At 40.8% G+C, this 24,993-nt stretch overlaps 2 protein-coding genes across 2 annotated transcripts in view; one reads left to right on the top strand and one right to left on the bottom strand.

The window, feature by feature from the left end:
- Positions 1 to 14,268, bottom strand: part of WWP1 (WW domain containing E3 ubiquitin protein ligase 1) — a 64,436-nt gene extending 50,168 nt beyond the window's left edge. The window contains exon 1 of the mRNA XM_026706009.2: positions 13,997 to 14,268. The gene's annotated coding sequence lies outside the window, so the exon portion shown is untranslated. The remainder of the gene's footprint in view (positions 1 to 13,996) is intronic.
- A 44-nt stretch (positions 14,269 to 14,312) lies between these two features.
- Positions 14,313 to 24,993, top strand: part of LOC148126424 (uncharacterized) — a 42,967-nt gene continuing 32,286 nt past the window's right edge. The window contains exon 1 of the mRNA XM_087931483.1: positions 14,313 to 14,509. Coding sequence (XP_087787609.1) covers positions 14,337 to 14,509 — 173 coding nt within the window. The 5' untranslated portion in view covers positions 14,313 to 14,336. The remainder of the gene's footprint in view (positions 14,510 to 24,993) is intronic.

Below are 24,993 nucleotides of genomic sequence, written 5' to 3'. Positions count from 1 at the left end.
TGAGAAGAGTATTACAGAAATCAAGGTCATTAAGAAAAGCATGTTCCTAGGCTTCAGCTTCCCTCACATCCTAAAAAAATGGAGAACCACTAATAATTTCTCCTAGAAAGAAGATTTCCCTGAAGGAATTTTAAAATTAATCCTCAACTATATTCTTGCACTTCATTCCTTAACAATGTAAGGGGAACTTTTCTTTTTCTCTTAAGAATTACAAAAAAAATGCTAATCCGTTCTGCTTTCTCCCTATTCTGTCATTATTCCTCCAGGGGTTATACCAGGGGTGTCAAACTCAAGGCCCATGGGCTGGATCCGGCCCACAGGATGCTAGATCTGGGCCACGGGGCCTCCCTGGAAACAGCAAAGCTCCTGGTGCCTCTGTGAATGAAAATGGAGCTCGGGAGGGCCACAAGCAGCCCTCCCAGGCACTGTTTTGGCTGCAAGAAACCCCTGCAGCCTCTGCCTGCAAAAATGGAGCTCGGGTGGGCCATTATGCTTACTCTTCATTCAATATAGACTCAAAATCTTTTTTTTAATTTTTTTTTTTCTCACTGAGATTTTTTATGCTTGTACTTTTAATGCAGATGGCCCTTGCTATCCACAGTCTTTTAATACATGCTTTCTCATACACACAATAAAGAACAGATCTCAGTCACATATAAAAGTGTTCACCTATCTACAAGTTTGCCCTTTTTGCATAACTTTATGAATCCAATAAATTAAATGTGCCAAACCTGCCACCCGCAGGCCACATATAACCCTGGACAGCTAGTAATGCAGCCCCACCAGATTGTAAATTGTACACCTTATGATTTTATATACATTAAGTATATTGTATGTGTTATATGCAATCCAAGACAATTCCTTTGCACCCAGGCAAGCCAAAATGTTTGAAAACTGCACTAAGAAAAGTTTTCTGATAAATAGTGTTTTTATGTATTATGTTAGGCCATTCTGCTGTGATCTACCCAGTGAGCCTGACACTTAGAAGTCCTATTCGGCTGGCCTTCATGGAGAGTATTCTATGCAATACTTGTATTTTCTTCCCTTTTCTTAATGAGTCTCAAAGATGGCTGGCCTCCAATATAAAGCCTTTCATTTTATATTGCAGCGAAAATGCAAACTTTAATTTGCAAAAGGTATAATTTGTATGCCCTTCTGTTAAATTGAGAAACATAGCACATACCTATCAAGTCACAACTACAACTCTGTATTTATTTTTTGGCAGGTTGCTCGCTTTATAAACCCACTCAGAGGGGTTTGTTTCTGTTTGCCCTCTTTTTCACAAGCTCCCCAATATCCATTTTCTTTCTAAAAAATGCTGTCTGAGACTGTGCTACCGTTGGAAGGAAAATCCATCTGGTTCAGTTCCTAGCTGGGAGAAAGACACTGGAAACAACATGGAGACTGACTAGAAAGAAAGTTTATTGATGAACAGAACCACCAGGGTTTGTGGTTCGGGGTCAGCTGAACCAGAGTCATATATGGTTGGTGGTTCTGCTTCATTAATAAAAGGAATCTTTCTTTCCAATCAGCCTCCATTTTATTTCTAGTGCTTTTCTCCCGGCTTGGAACTGGACCTGGATTTTTCATCAAACACTACTGTATCAAGACTAGAAATAATTATATACCAAATAATGTAGTTAAGAATATTAAATCAGTGGACCAATTGGATACAACAATTGGACTGTGCTGTTTTAGGTAAAATCAGGTATCACAGTAGTCATTCTGTTGTTTGTTTTTTAAAAATATAAACTTTTTATAATAAAATAGTCCTTGGAAAATTATGTACTACAAAGACTATATATATATAAAACCAGTGACAAAGAAAGTGGCAAAGTAGTTATTGAGATGGAAAACAAATGCCTTTGTTACCATGTGCTCTGCCTCAAAGACTCAAATAGCCTTAAACAGCTTTGTATCATAATTTTTTTCAAATCTTCCAATGCCAAAAAGACATTTTAGCAAGTGATAATTTAAGAGGCAACTTGTTGGATCAGTTATTTAGTCCAATAATTTAGTCAATTATTCCATTTCTCTCACTGGCCATAGGTATGATCCTTTTATTCCTAGGGTTTCTATTTTAGTTGCAACAACAATGTTCCAAAGAACAGGCAGGCAGGAAAAGGCCAGTCATCTCAGACATAATTTATCAGGATTGTATTAGAACTTGGGCTTTCATGGTTCATATAAGTAATATATGAAGCAAAATGAAAGAATATCGTTTACTAAAAATAAGAAGCCATCACAATTCTTAGATGAGAGATAAAGGCTTTTGGGTCAAATAGTGAGATTGCTCAGCATACTTAATCCACTACCATTAATTCAGAAGTAAAAGACACTGCTAGAATAATCTAAAAAGAAACATGGAGTAATTTATCTTCTCCTTAACTTTCAGAGAATGAAGTCAGAAAACAAGTCAAGAAGACAGTCCATAGGGCAAGAAACCTCCCTACTATATCCATTTTATCTTGGACTTAAGCCAAAGCATAAGCTATACTTTTTTTCAATTTGAGCTTGACTCTGAAAGACATCATAGATATCTCCATTTTATCAGGTAGACCCAGTTTTTTCAGACTTAAAAAAGAACTTAAAATTATTTTTTAAAAGTTCTTAATGACTTTTTGTCTTTCAATGTCTATTTGACATGGTCATTTTAAAAACTATACATTTTAATCAAATGTATAGTATAAAATGAAACTTAAAATATTCTCCAAAAATATGCATGTCACAGGTTCTTATTTCTGGAAACATTGTTGCACAGGACAAAAACAAAGTATTAAATACAAATCCTAACTAAAAATGCTAATACTACTTTTCTCTTATGACTAGCAAATATATTATTGCAGACGGGTATTTTTCTTCAGTACAAAATAATTATCTACCATAGGTACACCAACACTTTGATAGTTATATGTCCTATATGAATCTTAACTGGAAGAATAAAATAACATATCAAGTCCTAAAAGCATACTGAAACAGTCAAATCTTTATTTCTCCATGAAAACTCAGCAGTGTGAAAACTGAACCAATATCTGAAGGAAAGCTTTTCTTAATATGGCAGGCCATATAAATTCAACTAAATACATCATGAAGCATAGATACTGCAGATGACATTCCATAAGACAAGGAATGCAAAAATCAGAATCTTCCTGATCGACATGCAGATAAAGTTAGCAGCCCTGAAGATGTCCAGGTCCTAATCTATGAAGAGTTTTAAAGATAACAATTAGCCACTAATCAGTGCAGTTCTGGGAGCATTCATGTTAAATGCAGATAAATCAATTTTTATTTATTTATTCAGTCAGTCAGTCAGTCAGTCAATTTCTATAGCCACCTATCTCAATCAATGACCCTGGGTGGCCTACAAAAAAAATACAATTGAAACTGCTAAAAACATTTTTTTAAAACAATAGAATCAAGATACCTTACAAACTGATCTAGTTTTCACCACCAGCAGCAAACAGTCCAGAACCTTGAAAGCCTACCATCTGGGTCTTACGGTTGAGTCTAAGAAGCTGGAACATGCCACAGGAATTAGTACCTGTGGCTTGGTCCCATGAACAACACATTTCTCAGCTCTTGCCATATTCATCACTATTGGATCTTATAGCCAGCTCCAATCTTTTCTGAGCTCTCCCCTCTTCCATGTTGATAGCTATATGCTTCCCTCCCTGTGGTTCCCACTGAAATTAGTCAGGGGGATGGGAAGAGAAAATGGGCTTTGGTAAATTTACCTGAGAACACCCTTTCTATATATGCTGCTAGAGAGCCCAGGATGGGTTAGACTCCTCCTGATGACATCATCAAGCTGAGTCTGAGTTGTATAAACGGGACTGCCTGTGGGAGTTTCCCTCAGCTTTGGCAAAGGTACTTGACAGACTGTAGTAAGTGTCTCTGAAAGCCAAACAGAATCTTTAACATTAACATTAACATATCTGATCATGGTCCGGATGAAATAAGGGAGGGGCTGGGCTCTCTAGCAGAATATATAGAAAGGGTGTTCACAGGTAAATTTACCAATGCCCATTGTCCTAAATGCTGCTGCGAGAGCCCATGATTGGACATACCAAAGCCTGCATGTCCACAGGAGGGTCCTAGTCCAGTAAATCTCTCCGAAGTTGGAACCACTCGCTGAATCACCCATCTGCCAAAAGCCGCACTCATCGAGGCATAGGAGTCCAGATGGTAATGTCTGATGAACGAAGATGGGGAGGTCCACATAGCCGCTTTGCAAATCTCTTCTAGGGGTGCCTGGGTGGCCCAGGCAATGGGAAGGGGAAAAGGACACAAATATGGCCTCAGTTTTGCTAAACGTCTAAGCGCCCTTCTAACATCTAGGGTGTGCCACTTGCGCTCTAGGTTGTGGTGCAGAGGGGGACAGAAATCAGGTAACACTGTGTCCTGGGATCTGTGGAACACGGTATTAATCTTAGGTACAAAGGTAGGGTCTAGATGTCTTTTCTGACAGACAAGGCTGCCAGGACCAAAATCTTTCTGGAAGAGGTGATCACTACCAGAAATGCCACCTTACAAAACAAAAACAGAAAGGGAATTGACCTCAGTGGTTCAAATGGGGCCTCAGTCAGTGACTGCACTACTTCAGAGAAGTCCCATATCGGATATCAATGAACCACTGGAAGCCTCAGGTTTGTAGCACCCTTCAGAATCCTGCAGGCTGTGGGATGTCTAGACAAAGATTCCATTCCCCCCCAAAGATAGAAGAGAGGACAAGGATGCAACCTGCCTCCGCAGAGTGTTAGGTGAACGTCCCTTGTCTAGGCCCTCTTGGAGGAAGTCCATCACCTGGGCAATTGAGGTCCCAGAAGGGGCAATGTCATACTCACAAAACCATTTGCTGAAGCTTTCCAGGTTGCATCGTAGATGCAGTTGGTGGATGGTCCCCTGGAGGCCTGGATAGTTCTTATTACTCTGAAGGAATAATTGTCCCGGATCAGAGATCCCCGCTCAATCTCCAGACGGCCAACTGAAGCCACTGGGGCTCTGGATGCAATATTGGCCCCTGGCTGAGTGACACTCTGTCTTCCGGTATCTTCCAAGGACTGGAAATGGAAAGGTTTACTAAGTCTGCAAACCATGGCCTCCTGGGCCAGTGAGGAATTACAAGTATAAGTTCTGCTCTTTCCACCAAGTTTCTGGATGATCCTCGGAATCAGGAGCAGAGGAGGAAAGGTGTACAAGAGTTCCCGTGGCCAAGGGCTGCGTAAAGCGTTCATTCCCTCTGCCCCTGGAACCGCAAACCTGGAGTAGAACCTCAGGAATTGCATGTTGCCCTGGGAAGTGAAGAGATCCACTGCTGGCCATCGGAAGCACTCCGACAGATCCTGAAATAAATCAGGGTACAAATGCCACTCTGCATGGTCAGTGGTGGCTCTGCTAAGCCAGTCAGCCTCAATATTGGCCATGATTGCAATGCATTCAGCTCTGAGCGATACCTGGTGTCTCTCTGCCCGTAAGCAGAGTTGTTCTGCCTCTAGCATCAGGGGTCCTGAATGTGTCCCACCTTGGCAGTTAATATGCGCCTTGGTTGACATATTGTCAGTCAAGATCGGGATGTCCTTATCTGAGACAGCACCCTCTAATTGTGTCAGGGCCAAATGGACCGCTTGAAGCTCTAGCCAATTAATATTATAGCCCAAATCTGCCTGGGACCATTGTCCCTGGACCACCCTGGATTGAAGGTGGGCTCCCTAGCCATACAGACTGGCATCCGTGGTCAGCACTAACCTGTTCAGTTCTTTGAACAAGAGTCCCATGGGAAGCGCCTTAGATGACCACCATCGAAAAGATTCAAGGACCAACCGAGTTAATCTGACCTGTAAGAGGGAACAACTCCTACCTGTCTTCTGATAAGGTAGAAGAAACATTGGAGTGACCTGGCATGTAACCTAGTCCAGGGCACTATATTAATGCATGATATCATTTTCCCCAGCAGCTTGGAAAACATAGCCAGGGGCACTCTAGGTTTAGATTTTACATGCCCAATTAACTCCCTGATGCTCTCCTGACGTTCCTGGGACAAGGGCACATTGCAGGAAATGGTATCTATTACAGCTCCCAGATGGAATAAGGTATTAGTGGGAGTAAAGTGGCTTTTTGGCCTCGTTGACCAAGGAGCACCTGAATGGTGATTTCCAAGTCCTCTGCTGCTCTAGATGGGGAAGATGACTGGACCAGTATATCATCCAGATAACACTGGACTCTTACTGGGATTGCCCTAAGAAGGGTTGCCAAGGCTGCCAACAGCTTCGTAAATGATCTGGGGGCTGATGAAAGTCCAAAGGGCAAGGCCCTGTATTGGTAGTGTCTCCCATTATAACAGAACCTGAGGAACTGTCGATGGGCCGTAAGCTCAATGGAAGAGAGGAGATCATCCTCCCGAACGCTCTGTAGAATAGAATGCATCATCTGCATTTTAAAGTGCCTGTATGGGATAAACTCATTCAAAAATTTTAGGTTGAGAATAGCTCACCACCACCCCCAAGGCCTTGGGGACAACAAAAAGCCAAGTATAAGTCCCCATTGGAGTTCAGTGAGTGGCTGAATGGCCCTTATGTCAACTAGGTGTTGAATGGCCGACTCCATAAGGGCCCTTTTTGAATTGTCCCATGAGACGGGACAGAGCACAAAATTTTGGGGGGGTGACGATAGAAATTCTAGTTGTAACCTCGACCTTACTGTATGGAGTACCCAGGCGTCCGTCGTTGACTTCTCCCATCTGGAGGCGAAGAAGGCCAAATGACCTCCAATGATGGGGAGAATGAGAGGTTATTTAGAACAATGGAATGAGCAACCCCCCTCCCTCATGAAAGGGCCATTTACCCACAGTTTGTTGTCTGCCGGGTGCGTCAGTATGTTGCTCTTGGAACTGGAAATACGCTCTCTGCGGCCTGGAGAAGTGAGAGGTAATTTCGGGCTTAAATGGAGGTGGCCAGTATGGGGCAGGGCGGAAGTCTGCCCTCTGGCCTGTCGAGGAAGGAACTTTCCTTTTGTCCCTCGTTTCGACGACTAATAGATCAAGAGCATCACCGAACAGCTTCTCACTGGTGCCGGAGGCCGAAGCTAGCTTCTACTTGCGCCGAGGCTCCACTTGCCAATTTCATAACCATAGCAGTCTCTTCGCTGCCACAGACGACACCATGGCCCTAGAGGAGAACTTGGTGGAATTTGGGGTGGCGTCCGCCATGAATTCTGCTGCTATGATCTTATTGAGATCTTGATGCGATCTAAAGTCTGATGGAGGTATGCAGTCTTGTAGCCAGCGAATAGAGGACCTTGTGAAAAATGATGCAGCAGTCGAGGCCTGGACAGTCCAAGCAGAGGCCTGGCGGTTTTAATGTCTGCTTGGCACATTTGTCCTCTGCCTAAAGTACATCCTCGCACTCAGCTGGAGTGCCCGAGGAGAACGAAGCCATGACTGAAGTGTCTACGGAGGGAACTGCAAGAGCAGTAGCAAGGGAATGGCCCACATTGTAGAACTGCCTGTCATATGAAGATGGGTTCGGAGAAGAGGGTATTCCCGGGCCCTGACTGTACCACCTGAGATTCGGGGGCAGCCTCCTCTGGGGACAACTGGGCAGTAACCAGTGCCTTGTGGAGAAGAGGCTTGAATAAAGCCGGTTTAAAGACTGCGGCTGATGGGGGTTGATCAGGTTGCAGATCTTCCTCTTCCTCAGAGAGGTTGGGGTCCCAGATTTCTCCCTCCTCCCGTTCAGAAGGAGAGTGGCTACATTCAGATGGTTCTGCATAGTCTCCCTGCTCTAGCTCCCTCCATTCTGATTGAGTAGAAGGGGCCCTGGGCTCCCGTGGGTGAAGCAGTCCCCTCTGGGGGATCTGGGCTTATGGGTAGGCTGGAAAAAGGGGCTCTGCCCTGTTTGAGGGTCGAAAAATTCATTGCAGCCGTTCTACTAGGCCCTGTCTGATGGCAATGGAGACTACATCTTGGATGCCGCTGGGTCTGCCACCAAATGATGGATCTGTGGGATGAAGGCCTGCAGTGAGGGTGAAGGTAGCCTCGGGTCAAGGTCGAAAACCACCTTAGGCCATGGAGGCTGAGCTGAAGAGGTCCTAAGAGGCCTGTTTAAAATTGGGGCCTGATCTGCTTAGGTTTTGAGGCCCAAGTTGATCCTCAACCGGCTCTGGAGACCAGGCTTGGGTGTTGTCAAAAGGGGCTTCACCACCCCCCTGGAAGTACCTGCCTGAACAACCGGAGGGTAAGATGGTTGGGAGGCCCGTTGCAGCTGTCCTCTCATCTGCTCAATAGCCTGATTGAACTGCCTCTCCAAGGCCGCATGTCTTCATTTCTCTGCTTTTAGTTCGGCCTGGGATGTTTTCTTGGGGCCCAAAGCTTTGGCCCTGATCTTGGCCGCTACCTCCCTTTGAAAGCGTTGTCTCCTTTTTTCTTTTGGCAGTCTGGAGGCCTTGGGTGTCCAGGCCCGAAAACTCTGCGTGGATCTTGTCTTGATCCATAGTTAGCATAAGCAAACACAAGAGGTGCTGGAAGTGACCCTCGCTATGTGTTGCCTATGCAGTAGCCTTAATTAGGGCCCTTTTGGGGGACAGGTGCAGGCCGTTGGTAGATGAGGCCACCTAAAATGGCCACTTGCCACGTGCGTTGGAAGAGGAAGCTTTCAAAATGGCCTCTCACATGAATTACAGGCTACGGTGGCTGTTAGTCGCTCCTTAGGCTGGAAACAGCCCCAAGCGGTGAAATCAGCTAGAAAAGGAAAACCGTGGCTTTTTCAATCAGCTGTGAGGCACGGTTATCGCTGACCCGATCTTTATGGCCAAAATCACAGAGGGACAGCTGTAGGGGAGGCCAAGGGCTTCTCCCTTACTTACAGTCTCCCTTGGATTGAAAACGTCGAATCCTCAGCATTGCAGGAGAGCAGAACCCCACTCTCCTGAAGGCACAGCTACACGGGGTCCCCGGGAGCTGTGCCAATGATCTAAGATTGCTGTTTGACTTTTGCTGCTGACTAAAACTACTTTCAGAGACACCAGCTCAATTGTCATCTAAAGAAGCTGAGTCAAAGCTGGGGGAAACTCCCACAGGAGTCCCTTTTATACAGGACTCAGCTTGATGATGTCATCAGGAGGAGTCTAACCCATCCTGGGCTCTCGCAGCAGCATTTAGGAGAAAGTTCCTGGGTACTTCAGTGTTAGATCTCAGCACCAGAAGGAACTCTCCCTCATCTCCAGTCCCATTCACATTCAATGTAGCCCACTCCAGGACTGGTCTCTTTCATTGGCCAGCTTGGGGTGAGTCTGCAAGCAAGCAAGCAAGCACACACACACACACACAAACATCCTAAGTGATACAGATATGTGCCATAATATTTTGTCTGCATTGCTTAGTGATGGCAATGCCAGCCTAACCCATGGCCTGCATGTACTGTAGTTAACATACTCTGTTAAGTTTTCTATCTTTGATATTGGCGCATGGACTGAACTCTTACAATCTTTTAGCCATCGTATCCAGATTTGCTGGAAAAGTTTATTAGAATCTGTATAGATACTTCTATTGTTTGTACTATTTCTACAGGTATTCCATCACTTCCTACAATATTCTAACCCAGTAACTACCAGACTGCTAATCTAACTTCATGTGGTGGAATGTGCTCCTGAAAAAACAATGGGAGAAACTTTTACCAACACAGAGCTTTCCCAGAAAGTGGTCCAGATTAAGAGACTGTGAGGAGGGAAGAGGTTCAGGGTAGTCACATCCTAGAAGCTCTCAGGATATAGTGAATAGGTAAGAAGGCTATTCTGTCAAATAGGTGTAAGCTAATAGTAGGTTGAATTTGATTGGCTCTTGCTATCTCATCTCATCTCCTGGGCCTTCATCTTCTAGTATTAGCAATTCTGGTAAGTAATGATCACCTTCTAAGTTATCTTGGACATTGACATCTTTATTGCACAACATTTCAGTAAGTTCCATCTTTGTTTGATCTTCTTAAACAATTACCATCTGTCAAGTTTCTGGTGAGGATTCAAGGCAAAATAGATGTCCTTGAAGGACTGGGATGGCATTGAGACCAGATCAGTAGCCAGACAGTAAAGAGGAAAGATTATGAGATTGCCTACTTGTACTCTGGATAGCTGCTCCTTGCAAGTAAATTGGAGGAACTGAGGTTTTTGTAGTTGCATTATGAGTTAACAGTTAAAGTCAAGCGACTTCAATCAAACTCACAACCACAATGCAGTTTATATGAACATAAAAGTTCATATAAGCCTCATTATTTAATCATTTTGGGATGTAAATAATTTACAGCTAAAGAGAGATGTTCTGAGTGGCAGGATAAAAATTCCATTTGATGAGTTATTTATTGTGTTCACTGGATTACAAAGGAATAAAGAAAAAAAGTTTTAAAGATTTAAACATTTTTGGCAGAAAAAACTTAACAAGGAGTTGATATAAGAAACTTTAAAAAGATAAAGAATCATTTCAAAAGATTATTTTAGGGTGAAAATGATTTTGAAGAAATTGGAATTAAACAGACAAATAAAAAACCAATCACAGGAATGGTTTTTATTTTCTATTAAAGAGGGCAGACAATGGGGGAATTAAAGGACAAAAGATACAGATAATATGAACCAGACTTTGAAGTTAATTATAATTATGCAGTCTATAACTATGCAACGATGTGATGCTGCCTATAACTACAGAACGCCACTTGAGACTAAAATATTAAGGACAGATGAAGACAAAAATTAAAAGGGGACATAGCTTGTCTTTTCTATCTCCCTTGTTTGATACACTTACATTTTTTGATAATTTTATAATGGCAACCCAACCACCAAAAATGTGGCAAAAATGGAAAAGACTGCTAGAACAAGCTATATAGAGTGGAATTACATCAGATTTGCTTCAGAAAATATTTGAGCAACTTACCAGAAAGTTAGCTGAATTGATTAACATAGAGTTTTTGAAAAAAGAATGGATAAAAGACTTGTAAAGATGAAATAGTTAAGGAATAATTAACTCTTTTAACTAAGAGTTAAAGAATTTAATTAAAAAACAAATTATTTTGATCAACCCCTACTTTGAGCTCTTAAACGTTTCACTTTTCCTCATATTTTTCTCCCACCTATCAGTTTCACTGACAAAAATAATTAAAACCACCATTCAACCCACCTAATCCCTATCCCTACCCATTTTTGATTCATTATATTTACCATGTTTAAATTTACTCATCTCCGTACAAAGTCACGTCCATCTCCACTATCCTTTTTTTTCCTCCTTGAGCTCCAATATATGTCTTGGCTTCTGATGGCTTTTAAAACAAGTTAAATTAATGGACAATAAAATTCTACTCTTCTTTTGGATTTCTAATTTGAAGAGAATGACCTAAATCTCAAAGAAGCATGGAGTAGTAGGCATTAATGCTGCTTTAGCTATAGATTATGATCAGTGCTCCCCCTTTCCCAACTAGACTAAGCTATTGCAAGAAAGCTCTATTATTGTGGTGAAAACTTTACTCTTTTTGATGTCAATAGAGGGATAAAAGCTGATTACATCTACTCTGATGAAGGACAGCCTTTCATTCTTCCTTGCGAATAGTGTAAGCAACAAACATTCCACAACACTGTAGCACAAATAATGACTTATTTTAAGGATATGAAACTTGCTCTGGAAGCTTTATCAGCTGAAAAATGGAACATAAATATTTGAAGTAAATAAGTATCATCATTCCACTGAATCTGCTACATTTTGGCTTTTCTCTGTCTCTCCTGAATAACTTGAATCATTCTTTATAAAAACATTGTTTAAATTTAAAAACTGGTATCTGTACTTGTCTTTCTTCATCCTTTTTGTACTACTGTATTCTTTTATATTGCAAACTTGATTCAAATCTGAACTAGGCTACAATAATTTTTTTAAAACAACATGATTTATAGGTTGGTATAGCTTAGTACAATATCTTAACCTGAGCTTCATGAGACTTTGTTCAAGTATACTATTAAGATCCTTTGAGTAACAAAGAATTGCAAAAGAAATGATGCTGCTTAAATATTCAAATACTTGTGTTTGTGTTTATTCATATTTAGATCTACAATTTGAAAAGGCCATCAAAAGTACCAACATTTGAACAGAACAAGCAAGTACATTCAAATCCCACTTGTTTCATTTTGTCTCATTAGCAATAATTTCACAGTTCTGAAGATTATTACCTAGTCATAGAGAAGCAACTTTTCTAATTTCCCACATCCATTAAAATCTATCTTATTCTCTACTACTGTTTTGAATTATGCTCAGAAAACAAAAATCAGTAATGCTATTTTAATACTGCCAATAATATATTTTTAGTTTCCAAAGCATATAATACAATTAACTTGATAGTATGCCCCATGTAGCTCAGTGAGACTAATCTTTATGTCATTATTATAGTTATAAAGATAGATACTAAACTGCAATTAGTCACTCTATTATGCAGTTGATGTTTATAAGTAATACACCATGATGCACTGTAACACATTAACATGGATGCTAACAAGATATATATACTTAAGGCAAGGCTTTCTTTGTCTCAGATAATATTAAATTATAAATCTAATTTTACGAGAAGCCTTAGACAGGGAAGTTTTTAAAAAAAATCACAGAAATGGCAAAAACAAACTACTTATGTACTATTGCCAAGAAAGCCTAACAGATATAGTCATATAATCACTACTAGCTGAGCTTGACTTGAATACATCTGTACCTTTTAAAATACATATTTTTCTTTCTTTTTTGAAGGAAAGCTTGCCACTAGCTTTTATACGTTAAAATGGAAATAAATCCTGCTAACAATACTTGGTTTTGCTCCCAGTATGGTAACTTCACTTAGTTAAGTTTCTGCTAAAGAATAGTAAATTGATCACATATAGCACAGAATTCTTTGTGGGTTGGAGCCAAGTTGGTCGCATAGAAGATTTTAGTATCAAAACTTCATTATTCAGGTGTCAGAAGAATGCTATTAAACTTATTACATAACACTTTTTTCCAGCATTTCAATTATTGCTACATCACATGCACTTTTAATTGAAAACAAGTCAAGGACTTACTCAAATCAACATCTTGCATTATCTAGCCAGCTACAAAAAATATATATTGGTTCAAATGTGTGTGGAAATGGGGAATATTTTGGTAAGATACAATCAACCCTTCCAGGCCTTCAGCCTTCTAGCAGCAACATGCTCTACAACTTGGAGAAAAGCAGTTATTATTGTATGCAGCATTTTGGGCAAAGAGGGGGAGGGAGGGGGTTGCACGGAGCAATCGAGAACAAGAAACGCTGCAGAGTTAAAGCAAGTCATCCTAAAGTGATACGCTGCTTTTCCTCATCACCTCCTTCCCAGAAACAAATGCAAACAAACATCAAGACAGAATCCAATATGCCCCTGTCCTTTGGATCCAGAAATAAGTCACCCTGGTGTGGCCAAATGCTTCCCAGGGCACCCGACGCCTCTGCCAATCAACGCTGCTAACGGGGTTCAAGGTTCAGCACTCAACCTGGCTCTTCTCCCACGGCCCGCCTTACCCTTACCCCTCCCGGCAGTTAAAGACCTAAAAATGCGAATAAACAAGGTGACACCAGGCCAAGGAGTGAGTCGGATCTATACAGAGAAGGCTGGCAATCAGCCTCTGCCCTCCGGGTTTCCCTTGAACAAGCCGGGCAGGAAAGAAAAAGGAAAAAAAAAAAAAAGCAGAGGGCAGATCTCGCCCTCCTCTCCCATTTGTTCAGCCGGGACGTCACGAAACCGAGAGGGCTCCCCGAGGGGCACGAAGAGCTCCTTCCTCAAACACGACTCTCAAAAGAAGCAATAACGTGCCTGTCCCCTCACCCCGGCCTCCTGTCTTTCTCTCTCAGGCTCCCGCCGAGGAATAGCCGGGGCGAGCCTACGGCGGCGGCGGCGGCGGCTACGCTGCCTGTTTATTTGTCAAGAGTGAAAGCTGGCCGAATGGCTGCTTTTCCTCTCGCTCGCTCGGTCTTACCGTGGCTTCGGAGCCCAGCTGCGAGGTAGTGCCGCCACCGCCGCCCCCTTATTATTATTTTTTTTTTCTCTGACAGACGGCTGGGTTCTCCTCAACCTTCGGCACCGCTCCCAACCATCGGCACCGCCGCCTTTAGCGCCGCTGCCGCCCCAGCGCAACAAAATGATGCCATCTCACAACAGCGGCATCGGAGCCTCTCCTAACAGGAGAGCGCGCTCTCGCGCTCGGGCTCCCTTCTGCCCCTGGCGGCGCGCGCCTCAACCGTCGAGAAAAGGGGAGGAGAAGGCGAGACAACTCTTACAGCCGTGGGGCGGGGGAGGGGGGGCGGGGGGGGCAGGGAATGGATCGAGACTTCAGGGCAAGGGAGAAAGAGTGCGCACGCGCGCGCAACACCGGCCGCCTAGCCAAGGAATTGAAGAGAGATGGAAGTTGCCAGTGCGAAGAGCGGCCGCTCTTGGATTTACTGTTCCCCGCTGGAGCAGAGGTCATGGACCAAACCACTACTTCTGAAAGGTAAAGGGGTGACATCTGAACGTGAACATTGTGGCCGGGTAACGTTAATGTCTCGGCCGTCCCCGATACAGTCCGGAATGAACCAACTGAGAAGAAGTCGAGGAAGGGCAGTTGTCACGAAGTAACGAGAAAAACTGAGAAATAGCGATCGCCTGTACCCGTTTAGGGCAACCTATTATTTAATTAATATTTATTGGATAGATCTACATTATTCAACCAGTTGTCAGAATGATCTGTTACTCAGAATGATCTGTTACTTACTCTAGCCTGCAAGGAAGGTGTATACAATAAGAAAGTGAATTGCTACCCACTTTGTATACATGCTGGTGAATAAGCCTCCTGAACAAAATAAAATCTGCTGAACGTAGTTATAAGGCAGGCTAAATATTTTTGTCTAAATTGTTTACCTGTAAGTTATTTTCTATCTACTATATATAATATAATCTAAGTTACCTTAGATTATATTATATATAGTAGATAGAAAATATATATCTATATCTATATTACCTATTAATATTAAAAGGGGGAGGAAATCATAAAGAGCTTTGGGATAAATGTGACACTTCGAGTAAATATGCATAGGATTAAGCTATGTAGCAAAAAGCGGATAGAGAAAGGGTGAGGGATACTATCTAGACCACTAAAACACTGATAGATCATTGAAACAGCAACACTTAGTCCATCATCAAAGTGTTTGAGTACCAGTCTGCCTCACAAGGAAAAGTAGCCACATCCTGAGTGTGTGTCTATACACTGCATATGCCTCCTATTTGATGAGCTTGCAAAGTCCTGAATAGAGATTCCAAAATGCACAGAATAATATAAGCATCTTTGGGGCAAAGTATTAGTACTGGGTGCAGGGATGATGAGAAGGTCTGAACATGAGACAGATCACAATTTTATCAGGAGTGGATCTTAAGAAAATATGGACATGGAAGCCAAGAAAAGAAGAAAGAAAAGGCAAAGGCAAAAATGTATACGATTTTGTTTCTTTGTTAAATAGATGTGAGACATTTAACATGTGTATCCAGTAACACTGCGGTGAGTTACTTAAAAAATGTGTTTGCTGAAACAAGAAATAGAAAGGGTCATGAAGAAGTGATTAACCAGTACAAAAACTATGCTTGTTTGGTTGGTCATACAGTTCAGAGCATGAATGGGATACAATTGCAAACCTAATATGTAAAACAAAACTGAATAGATTAAGAAGATGTAGATATCGTGGTTGGATGAAATTAAAAAAGAGGTCAGCTATACGTTATTGCCAGCAATGGGCAAATATGTCTAATTTCACACAGGTTGAGTAAATCCAAAGAATAGAATGGGGATGGGAAAAAGAGACAATGTATAAATAGAGTACAGATAGTTCTTTACTTACAACAGTTCATTTAGTGACCATTCAAAGTTATAATGACTCTGAAAAAAGTAAGTTATGACCATGTTTCACATTTACTACCATGTTTCTCCAACAATATGCTCCCCCAATAGGAAGACCCAGCATGTTTTCTCAGCATAAATTGAAATCAAGCCCCTCCCCCCAAATTTAGGCCTAGTTTAAAACATGCAAAATTGAGGGGAGAAGGCGGGGGGTACTTGCCATTAGGAGTCCCCTGCGGGCACCTATGCCTCACTATCAGCCGCTCCTAACAGCCAATCATGGTGGAGCACGGAGGGCTCCCTTACCCCACCATTATCCGGGTCAGCAGGCAGGTGGCATCAGCGTGGATGTCCAGCAGCATTTCAGCTGCTTCTCAGGCAGCGCCGTCTCCAACAACAGCGTCTGAGTTGCTCCCGCTTTTCCCCCCATCCCCGTAACAACAGGGGAAAAAAAACATTTTGAGGTACCTGGGAATGCCATTTGCTGCATTTTGGTTTAATTCTGAGTGGGTGGGTGGGCGTGAGAAGAACCAAGCAAGTGTCTCTGCTGCTGTTACCCTTGGTGCTCCAGCCTCAAGTTTGCAAAAGTCCCGGTGCGCAGCCCGTTCCTGCATTTCAAGTGCCCATGCCGAGCTGCAGCTGTCCCTCTCTCGCCAGCGCCGTCTCCAACAGCAGCGGCAGGAACCGTGGATGCGTTTCAGCCACTTCTTGGGTGGGGGAGCCACCTCCGTAACTTTCACTGCCTCCGCTGTTGTTGGAGATGGCGCTGGCAAGAGAGGGACAGCTGCAGCTTGGCCTGGGCATTTGGAATGCAGGAACAGGCTGCGCACCGGGACTTTGCAAACTTGCAGAGCCCGAGGCTGGTACACCAAAGGTAGCAGCAGCAGAGACGCTCACTGGCTCTTCTCATGCCCACCCAGCCACTCAGGATTAAACCAAAATGCAGCGCACGGCGCTCCCAGGTACCTCAAAAAAAAATTTTTCCTGTTGTTACGGGGATGGGGGGAAAGCGGGAGCGACTCAGATGCTGTTGTTGGAGATGGCGCTGGTGCGCGGGGGGGGGATTAATTCACCCCTGAAAAGACGTCCTAGCCGTTTTTTCAGGGCTCAATAAAAAATAAGGCCTGGCCTTATTTTGTGAGAAACACACTACCGTTGCAGCATTCCACGGGTCTCGTGATAAAAACAGCACTTGGCAAAACTGGTTCATATTTATGACAGTTGTAATATTCTGGGATTGTGTGATCACCTTTTGTAACCTTCTGAAGTAAAGTCGGGGGAGCCAGATTCACTTAACAACTGTGTTACTAATTTAACAACTGTAATGGTTCACTTAACAACTGTGGCAGGAAAGATCATAAAATGTGGCAGGAAGGTAACAGTGTTCCATGTGCCTTCAACATTTAGTCCTGCTGGCCACATGACCACAGAGACGTCTTCAGACAGTGCTGGGTCTTCGGCTTTGTAACAGCACCGCCCCTAGAGCCAAAAACAACTAGCACGTATGAGCGAGGGCACCTTTACCTTTTATCATAAAGTAGAATTAGCTCATATGATTGTGTTTCCTATTCTGGAAACTTTTCAGTTCCACTGGTAAAGCTAATAATTTCTGTAGTGATAATGTTTAATCTATTTTTGTTCTAGAAATATGTTGTTCCATACTCAATTTATGATGTTCAATTTCTTTTGCATATCTCTCATAGCCTCATCTATGCTCTAGACATAGGGGAAAAGATATTTCAGCACTTAGATTGATAGAAGAGAAACTTTCATCACTCTTCCACAACCACAAAAATCCTCCTAGCAGATTCCATTTTTTAACTTTGTTTTATTTATATCTATTTCCATATAATAAAAGATTAATCAAAAGAAAAAAGAACAAGAAAAACAACAGAGTGGAAGAAAAGAAAAAGAAAGCTAAAGTTAAGAAAATAGTATAGAAATAACTTCTGGCCTTCTTTTAAACAGATGACTTTGCTGTCCCTCCTCCCTTAAATATTTTACAAATCCCCTCATCCCCTCATTCTGTATCTTTCTTAATCTTCAAAGTCATAAATCATCAGTTCACTTTTTTCATCTTTTAACGAAAGGTTTATGTAAGATTTCCAGCCTTCCAAAATGTTTTTGTAGTTTATCCGTTCACCAAATAAGTGAATTTCTCCCTTTTTTCAAATTCTGTCATTGTTACAATTCTTTCTTCTGCTGCAAGAATTTCATTCTTTCTCCATCTAATGGGTTCAATTTTGGCTAGGAAAGACTGGTCATATTTAACTGTTAGGCCAAACACAGGTGCAGCAGCACCATTGCCATGCATGCACAGTCCAGAGGGAAAAAATGGCAGCCAACTAAACAGCAGACTTTGTCTGTAAAATATGCAAAGTCATTTCTCTGTAGTAGCTGATGTCAGCATAACACTAAGCAAATATGTCTTCATAGAAATGGGGGAAACTACACAAAAATCAAAACGAACAGCATAACATCACATTCCATAGACTATATCTATGTAAAATGAGTGTAATTTAGTCATGAAAATAAATATCATGAGAACAAAGAGAATACAATTAATGTATCTCTAATTATCCTGTGTCTCTCCTTACTAGTAATTTTCATTTGGCAATTTCAGTCTATGTGTTTACATTTATCTGGCTACCTAGAAAAGAGAACGATGGCATTAAAGGACAGCTACAGTTGACAAAAATAAAAGAATATTCAACATTATATTTGAACTGTTTTCAGTTCTCATGCTGTTGTAAATTGCTGTGACTAATTATCCCAGCATGCAATATGAGAAGGATAAGGTTAGAAGATCATGTTGCTGGGATTCATCATCTCAGCAGGGCTGTATCTTTTCATTACACTACAAGGAATCATAATCTTCTCTGTGTAGTACTCTTTCTTTGTAAATTGACCTTGAGGTGCCATAAAGGTTATATGCCAAAGGATAAATCAACTGATATTTAATTTCTTCACAAAGGGACTTCATCTAACTGCAATCCAAATAATCTGTTACAAGTTTTTTGAACTTATTAAAAAAGCTATGTTTCTGTCTTTTTTGAAGATTTAGAATTACAATTCTGTACTCTTCAAAAGCTAAAACTTGACTAAAGCAATGATGCTAATAAAAGAAAAGTTACAATTGTGATTTCAGAGAAATTAACAAAAATCTAACATTTTGCTACATTGTTTTTTGTTTTGTTTTTTTTAAAAATTAAACATTTACAAGAAGTAATATGGAATGTCTTTGTGTTAGAAATAGGTAATGATTAAGCAGCTTAGAAATGTCAACAACCAAGTACTCAAATTCAACCTTCACTCATTTTTTTTGAGGCGGGGAGAGCTAGCACTTCATCTGTCTTTCATTTGTACTTATGGAATAAGACTTTTGAGGATGAAATGGGAGGGGAAGAATAACCATGGAATATAACATGGAATATAAATTAGTAATATATAAGGTAATTACTGCATAACATAAGTTGTTACAAACTGGACTGTGATATATCACATGCTGGAAAACTTTCAGACAACATGGATACAGTCTCATCTCTGGAAAAAAAAATTGGTTGTTGTTTATAACCCACAACCTACTCTTCCCAAGATAAGTAACACAACAAATGTAGTTCTCAAATTCTGATCCCTGGGAGGTCACTGAACTCCATCCAAACGCGTCATGAAATAGCTGCAGAACATCTGTAAGAATTTTAAATCACACCAGTGGCCTGTCTAGTTCAGAATTTAGTTCTGACAATTGCCAGCAAAAAGCCTATGAAAATAATACAAATAAGACATTTATTTGAAACAAATTTATATAGCCATCCAAGTCACATGTAGGAGTCATTTTTTCAGCCTTTCAGAAAAGCAACAATGGAAACATACCAATCGTAGCTCAGGGGGAACTACAGTATATTCCATAAAGAAGGGGCCACCACCAAAAGGACACTTTTCATAGTCTCACCAGATGACAATTCCTAATTGATACAGATCTAAGACAAAGCATCATAGTGCAGTATTCTCCCTTCCCCTGCAACTGGTATAGGGAAATAAGCTTCTGATTCTGGAGATAGTGTAGTGAGATTATGACACATAGGAATTATTGAGCTTTTTATCTGGAGTGCCTTGTTAGAAAATCAGAGCAGTATAGTGGTGAAAGCCCTGGACAAGGATCAGAAAGTTCAAGTCTACTCTCAGCTAAAGAAGCTCAGTGGATGATGAGCCGAGCTCTCTCCTTCAGATAAATGTGGGCATTATTGTGGAGGAAAATTGAACAGGATGTTGTTATGTCCAGGGATTATGGTCCTGGAAGAAATACAATATAAAAATCCGAACAGATAAAGAACATCGAGGCCAGCCAGCCACAAAATGGCAGCAAATATGTCATAGTGTAAATATAAAGAAAGGATAACATGTTATGATCAGAACATCTATTTTAACAAGAGAAATATTCCAGCATTATTAAAGTAGCAACATTTTAATCCCTTTTTATTACACGTTACACATTTTTTGCCTATACTGTAAGTACTCTATTATCATCCAAGTAGAACCAAACCTGGTGAGCAAGAAGGTTCCAAGATTCAGAGGAATGCTGAGATCAGGAAGTAAGATGTCCATTACTACAGCTTGTGGGTAGTAAATTCCATAGTTTGATTATTTGCTGTGTGACAAAGAACTTCATTTTGCCTTTCCAAATCTCCCATTATTTAGCTTCATTAGGTGATGCTTATTTTTGAGTATAAGGAAAGAAGGCAAGAAATGTCCTCTTGTTCCCTTTTTCATGCCCCACATTGTTTAATCCCCTATTTCAGTCCATTTTTTCTGAGCTAAAAGCCTCATTGGTTGCAATTTTCCTTTATTTTTTCAGTTAAATATTGTTTTCAGAACAGTGACCAAACTAACCTTCCAACACAGTTACACCAAAGTGTTTGTTACAATAAAATGTAGATTTGCAGAATCTTTCTCAGCAATCGTCAGATACTACAGACATTTTTGTTCAGACTTCACCTCCAATAATGGGGCATAGTTCTTTATTTCTAAAGCCATCCCAAAAGTGAGATCATTTGTGTCACTTGTTCAATAAATGTCTTTTGCATAATTATATAAAATGTGGTACAGATATTTCTTGACTTGCAACCACTCATGCAGTGACTGTTTCAATGGCACTGAAAAAAGTGATTAATGACTGTTTTTCACACTGTTGCAGCATTCCCACAGCCATCACAATTCAGACATTTGGCAACTGGCTCATATTTATGACAGTTGCGGCACTATGTGCTTTAGAGCACAAAGCATTGTTAGAGACTCCACACACCCACTTTACAGTCTGTTTCTGTTGCTTCCCTCTGGGAAGAAATTTCGAAGTATTTCTAGCAGGGGTACCCAATTCTGTAACAGCTTTGTTCCCTATACTATCTGTCAATTTTAGAGTTGGTATTGTTGCTCCCAAAAATGCTTTTTCAGGAGGCAACTGGACTTCCTTGTTGTTGTCTTTTCTTTTGAAAACATTTCATTTCTTATATTATTGTTGCGATTACTATATTTACCATCAGATAGATAGACAAATGATATTATTAATCACTATATTCCCTAAAAGAATACAATCACTTGCTTACGATCCCAAATGATCTGCTACTTTTAATAGACTGATTTAATATGATTGAATCCCTGAGTGCACTTTTAAAAAGCTCTGAAATGTTGGACTGGAAACAGAATATGTTCAGTCACCTGAGGTGCCATGAGTAACTTATTTCTTAACTCTGCTAGCCTATTAAAGGTAAACTTGACTTTTTGTCCTCTGAATTCAATGGGATTAAACGGTACTTTATTTTTGCTAGCTCCTACCACTTTTGTTATGCCGAGTGTATTTTGAGTCTTCAGAATGTGTAATTGTAAACTATGTTATGACAGAACTGGATCTCCACTCAACATGGACCATGTCTTTTTGAGAAGAGTCTGCATTGCGCTGCTTTTCTTGCAACTGGCTCAAGACATTTTGCTATCTAGATAGGTGCCCATATCTTCTTCCTCTTCCTTCTCTCTTCCATTCTTATTTGGGTTTGTTTGTGTTTTTTCCCCCCATCTGTTAGGTGGAGGCACTCTCTGAGTCTATTTTACTCCTTTGTGTCCTCCAGGAAAAAAAAGAGGACCCTCAGAGTGAACAACTGTGGCAAAAATTGCATTAGAATCTGTTCAGCCCACTTATCTCTCCCCAAACTTGAGAATTCATTTTTCTTTTTTCTTGAAATGTCACATAAAATCAGAGGTGGTATTCAGCAGCAGGTTCTGACCAGTTCTGGAAAATTGGTAGCAGAAACTTTAAGTAGCTCAGAGAACCAGCAAATAGCACCCCTGACTGGAGATTTTACAGTATCCTTCCCCTGCCATGCTCACCAAGCCACACCCACAGAACCAGTAGTAAAAAAAAAATTGAGTCCCACCACTGCATAAAATTGCTGAAAACAGATACAGTAGAAAGAGTTCAATGGTGTTGTGTTTTTTTTTTTTTTTTTTGTATATTTTAAGTTTCTGGTATGCCAGTCTGAGGTGGATTTTTCAGAGTAATTCAGTTGTGGGTGTGGAACTCAAGGAGAGCCCAGGCAATTTGGAATGAGTTGTGCCAACATTTTGGAACAAGCTTCAAGGTTTTTTGAATGAGTCATTACAATTGGGGCACTGAATAGAAACACCTGGCAGGCAGAATTAAGGTGATATTGTTAAATATGTAAATACTGTAAGGATTGCCAGTTGCTGGCCAATAAAAGCAAACAATCATTTTGAGTTTTCAGAATGACATCAGTCACAAAACACAGTGATAGTCTTCAGTATCTGAGATGCATATGTTATAGAAATTAAAAATATATACCTTTAAATAAAACAACCTGTTTCTTGTTAAAAACTGGGCATTAAAAAATCTTGTTGAGCTTGAAATGAAAATGGTTTAACTGTGGTATGCCTTTAAGGCTACAATCTTTTATGTATTTTCTTGGGGTAATTTTAAGTTAACTTAATAGGAATATATTATGCACACATAGTACATAACAAGTCCTTGTAGATGACATTGTTTGACTGAAGGAACCTGGAGCACACTCATACTGCTTGATCTCACTGGCAGTCTCTCTAAGAGATAGATGGTCACTCAGATAATCAAGACCTAAGCAATGTAGGGTTGTATAGGCGATTGCCATCATTTTGAATTGTACTTGGAAGCCAATTGAAAACCATTGTACTTCACAAAGCAATGATGATACATGGGCATATTATGGGGCATCCATCAATGCCTGTAATGCTGCATTCTGGACCAGTTGTAACTTCAAGAATAGCCTCATGTACAACACATTGTAACAATCCAGTCAAGAGATTATTAGGGTGTGAGTGTCTGTCTGAAAGGCCTCAAACTTTAGGAAAAGTTGTCACCTCTAAAAGGTCTCCCGGTTTACAGTTACCACCTGCTCCTTGAGCAGGAACCTATGAGTCCAAGAAAAACCCCTGATTGCATAGCAGTCTTGAAAGGAGAAGTGCAACTCCATCAAAGATCAGCCATGAAAGTATCTCAGATCCAGGGAATCCAAATAGTCACAGCCACCTGGTCTTGCTAGAGATTGAATGTGTTCTTCTTCATCCAGATATGAACAGCTTTCAAAGTCTGGGTTAGAAATTGACAGCAGTTGGATGGAATAGGTCAAGATATATCATTGGATATCATCAGCATATTGATAGTATGAGAGCTTAAAATAATAGACAATATTATCCTGTTATTTCATGTAGATCAGAGTTCTCTAACCTTTCCAGCTTTGCGAACCAGGGATAGTGGAGGGGCAAGGAGATCATTTCACACGAGCAGCTGGCAAATTAGCATATTGCCCCAACAATCTGGATCTTTATTTTACTGACCTCAGAAGGATGGAAGGCTGAATCGGCCTTGAGCTGCTTAGGATCAAACTCCTGGCAGTTAGGTTGCAATACTGCATTCTCATCACTATGCCACCACACCTCCTACTGAAATGTTCACATTTTTCAGCACTTATTGCTACAAGGTAATCCTTAGCTCGAAGTATTTAAATTATTAAATGGAAGTATAAAAATACAGTATGATGTAGAAAAAAATGTAATCCCCCAATTTTTTTCAGTATTTTAAATTTTATTTCAGATTTCTCTCTACTGGGATACTGATAATGGGGGCATGGGGGGGGACCATCATGGACTTACGATGCAGTGAGAAAAAAGAATGAAGTAAGATGAATATTTTGTCCCTGGACTTTTTCTCCAAGGAGTAGAAAAACCTTGGCCAGATTTTCAGTGATAACATACCAAGTGTTTACAAATTCAGTAGGGATACAATAACCTTGGCAAACAGCCTCCAAGTGGCCAATTTGCAACATAGAATTTTATTCCAACGGAATGCTTAAATTCCATATTCTTTCCAGTTGATAGAAATGTCCTTGATCTTGTTCTTTCTTTAGACTTTTTTCCAGGAGCTCAATCCCTGGGCATCACAATCCCTTCTCCAATTTTCCTCTACACTAATGCCCTGAGATAGAGTACTTGGCTCAAGGTCATCTAGTGGGCTTCCTTGGCTGAAAGTGGACTTGAACTTTATGACCCTTGTCCAATGTCTTCACCACTACACCGCACTGGCTCTCTAAAAGGGCCTTCCAGATAAAAAGCTTGTCAGTTCCTAAGGCTAACAATGGCTATGTCTGGTAATCTCACTTGATTATCTCCAGTATCAGTTTCCTTGGCAGGCCATACGATGCATTTTTAGACTGACCAGTAACTCTGAAAAACAATTTGTTTGGAAAGGCTTTCACTTCATTTGAGCCTTGCCACAGTTTTAATTGTCATATTTTACAGGGCTGCAAATGGACTTTATGCTATTTAAATTATATTTTGATATTTGTTATATTTTTATATTTTAAAGTTTCACTATAAACTATGTCATACATTTCAAGCTTCAGCTCTGCTTGTTCCCTAAATAAATACGTGAATTGTGAAATCAGCCTCCTTAATCTTCTCCTCCCTGGCTAAATTGGACTGCCTGCCAGGTTTTAGCATGCCTGTTGGAATGATACTAATGATTATCCGAACATCAGATTAAGAGTATTTATTTTCTTCCCTTC

Source organism: Pseudonaja textilis, chromosome 3 (assembly GCF_049901715.1).
Source record: "Pseudonaja textilis isolate UNSWEBS1 chromosome 3, rPseTex1.2, whole genome shotgun sequence".
In the NCBI taxonomy this organism is placed as follows: domain Eukaryota; kingdom Metazoa; phylum Chordata; class Lepidosauria; order Squamata; family Elapidae; genus Pseudonaja; species Pseudonaja textilis.
Note: the sequence above shows the minus strand (reverse complement) of the source record. Positions and strands in the feature narration are given on the sequence as shown.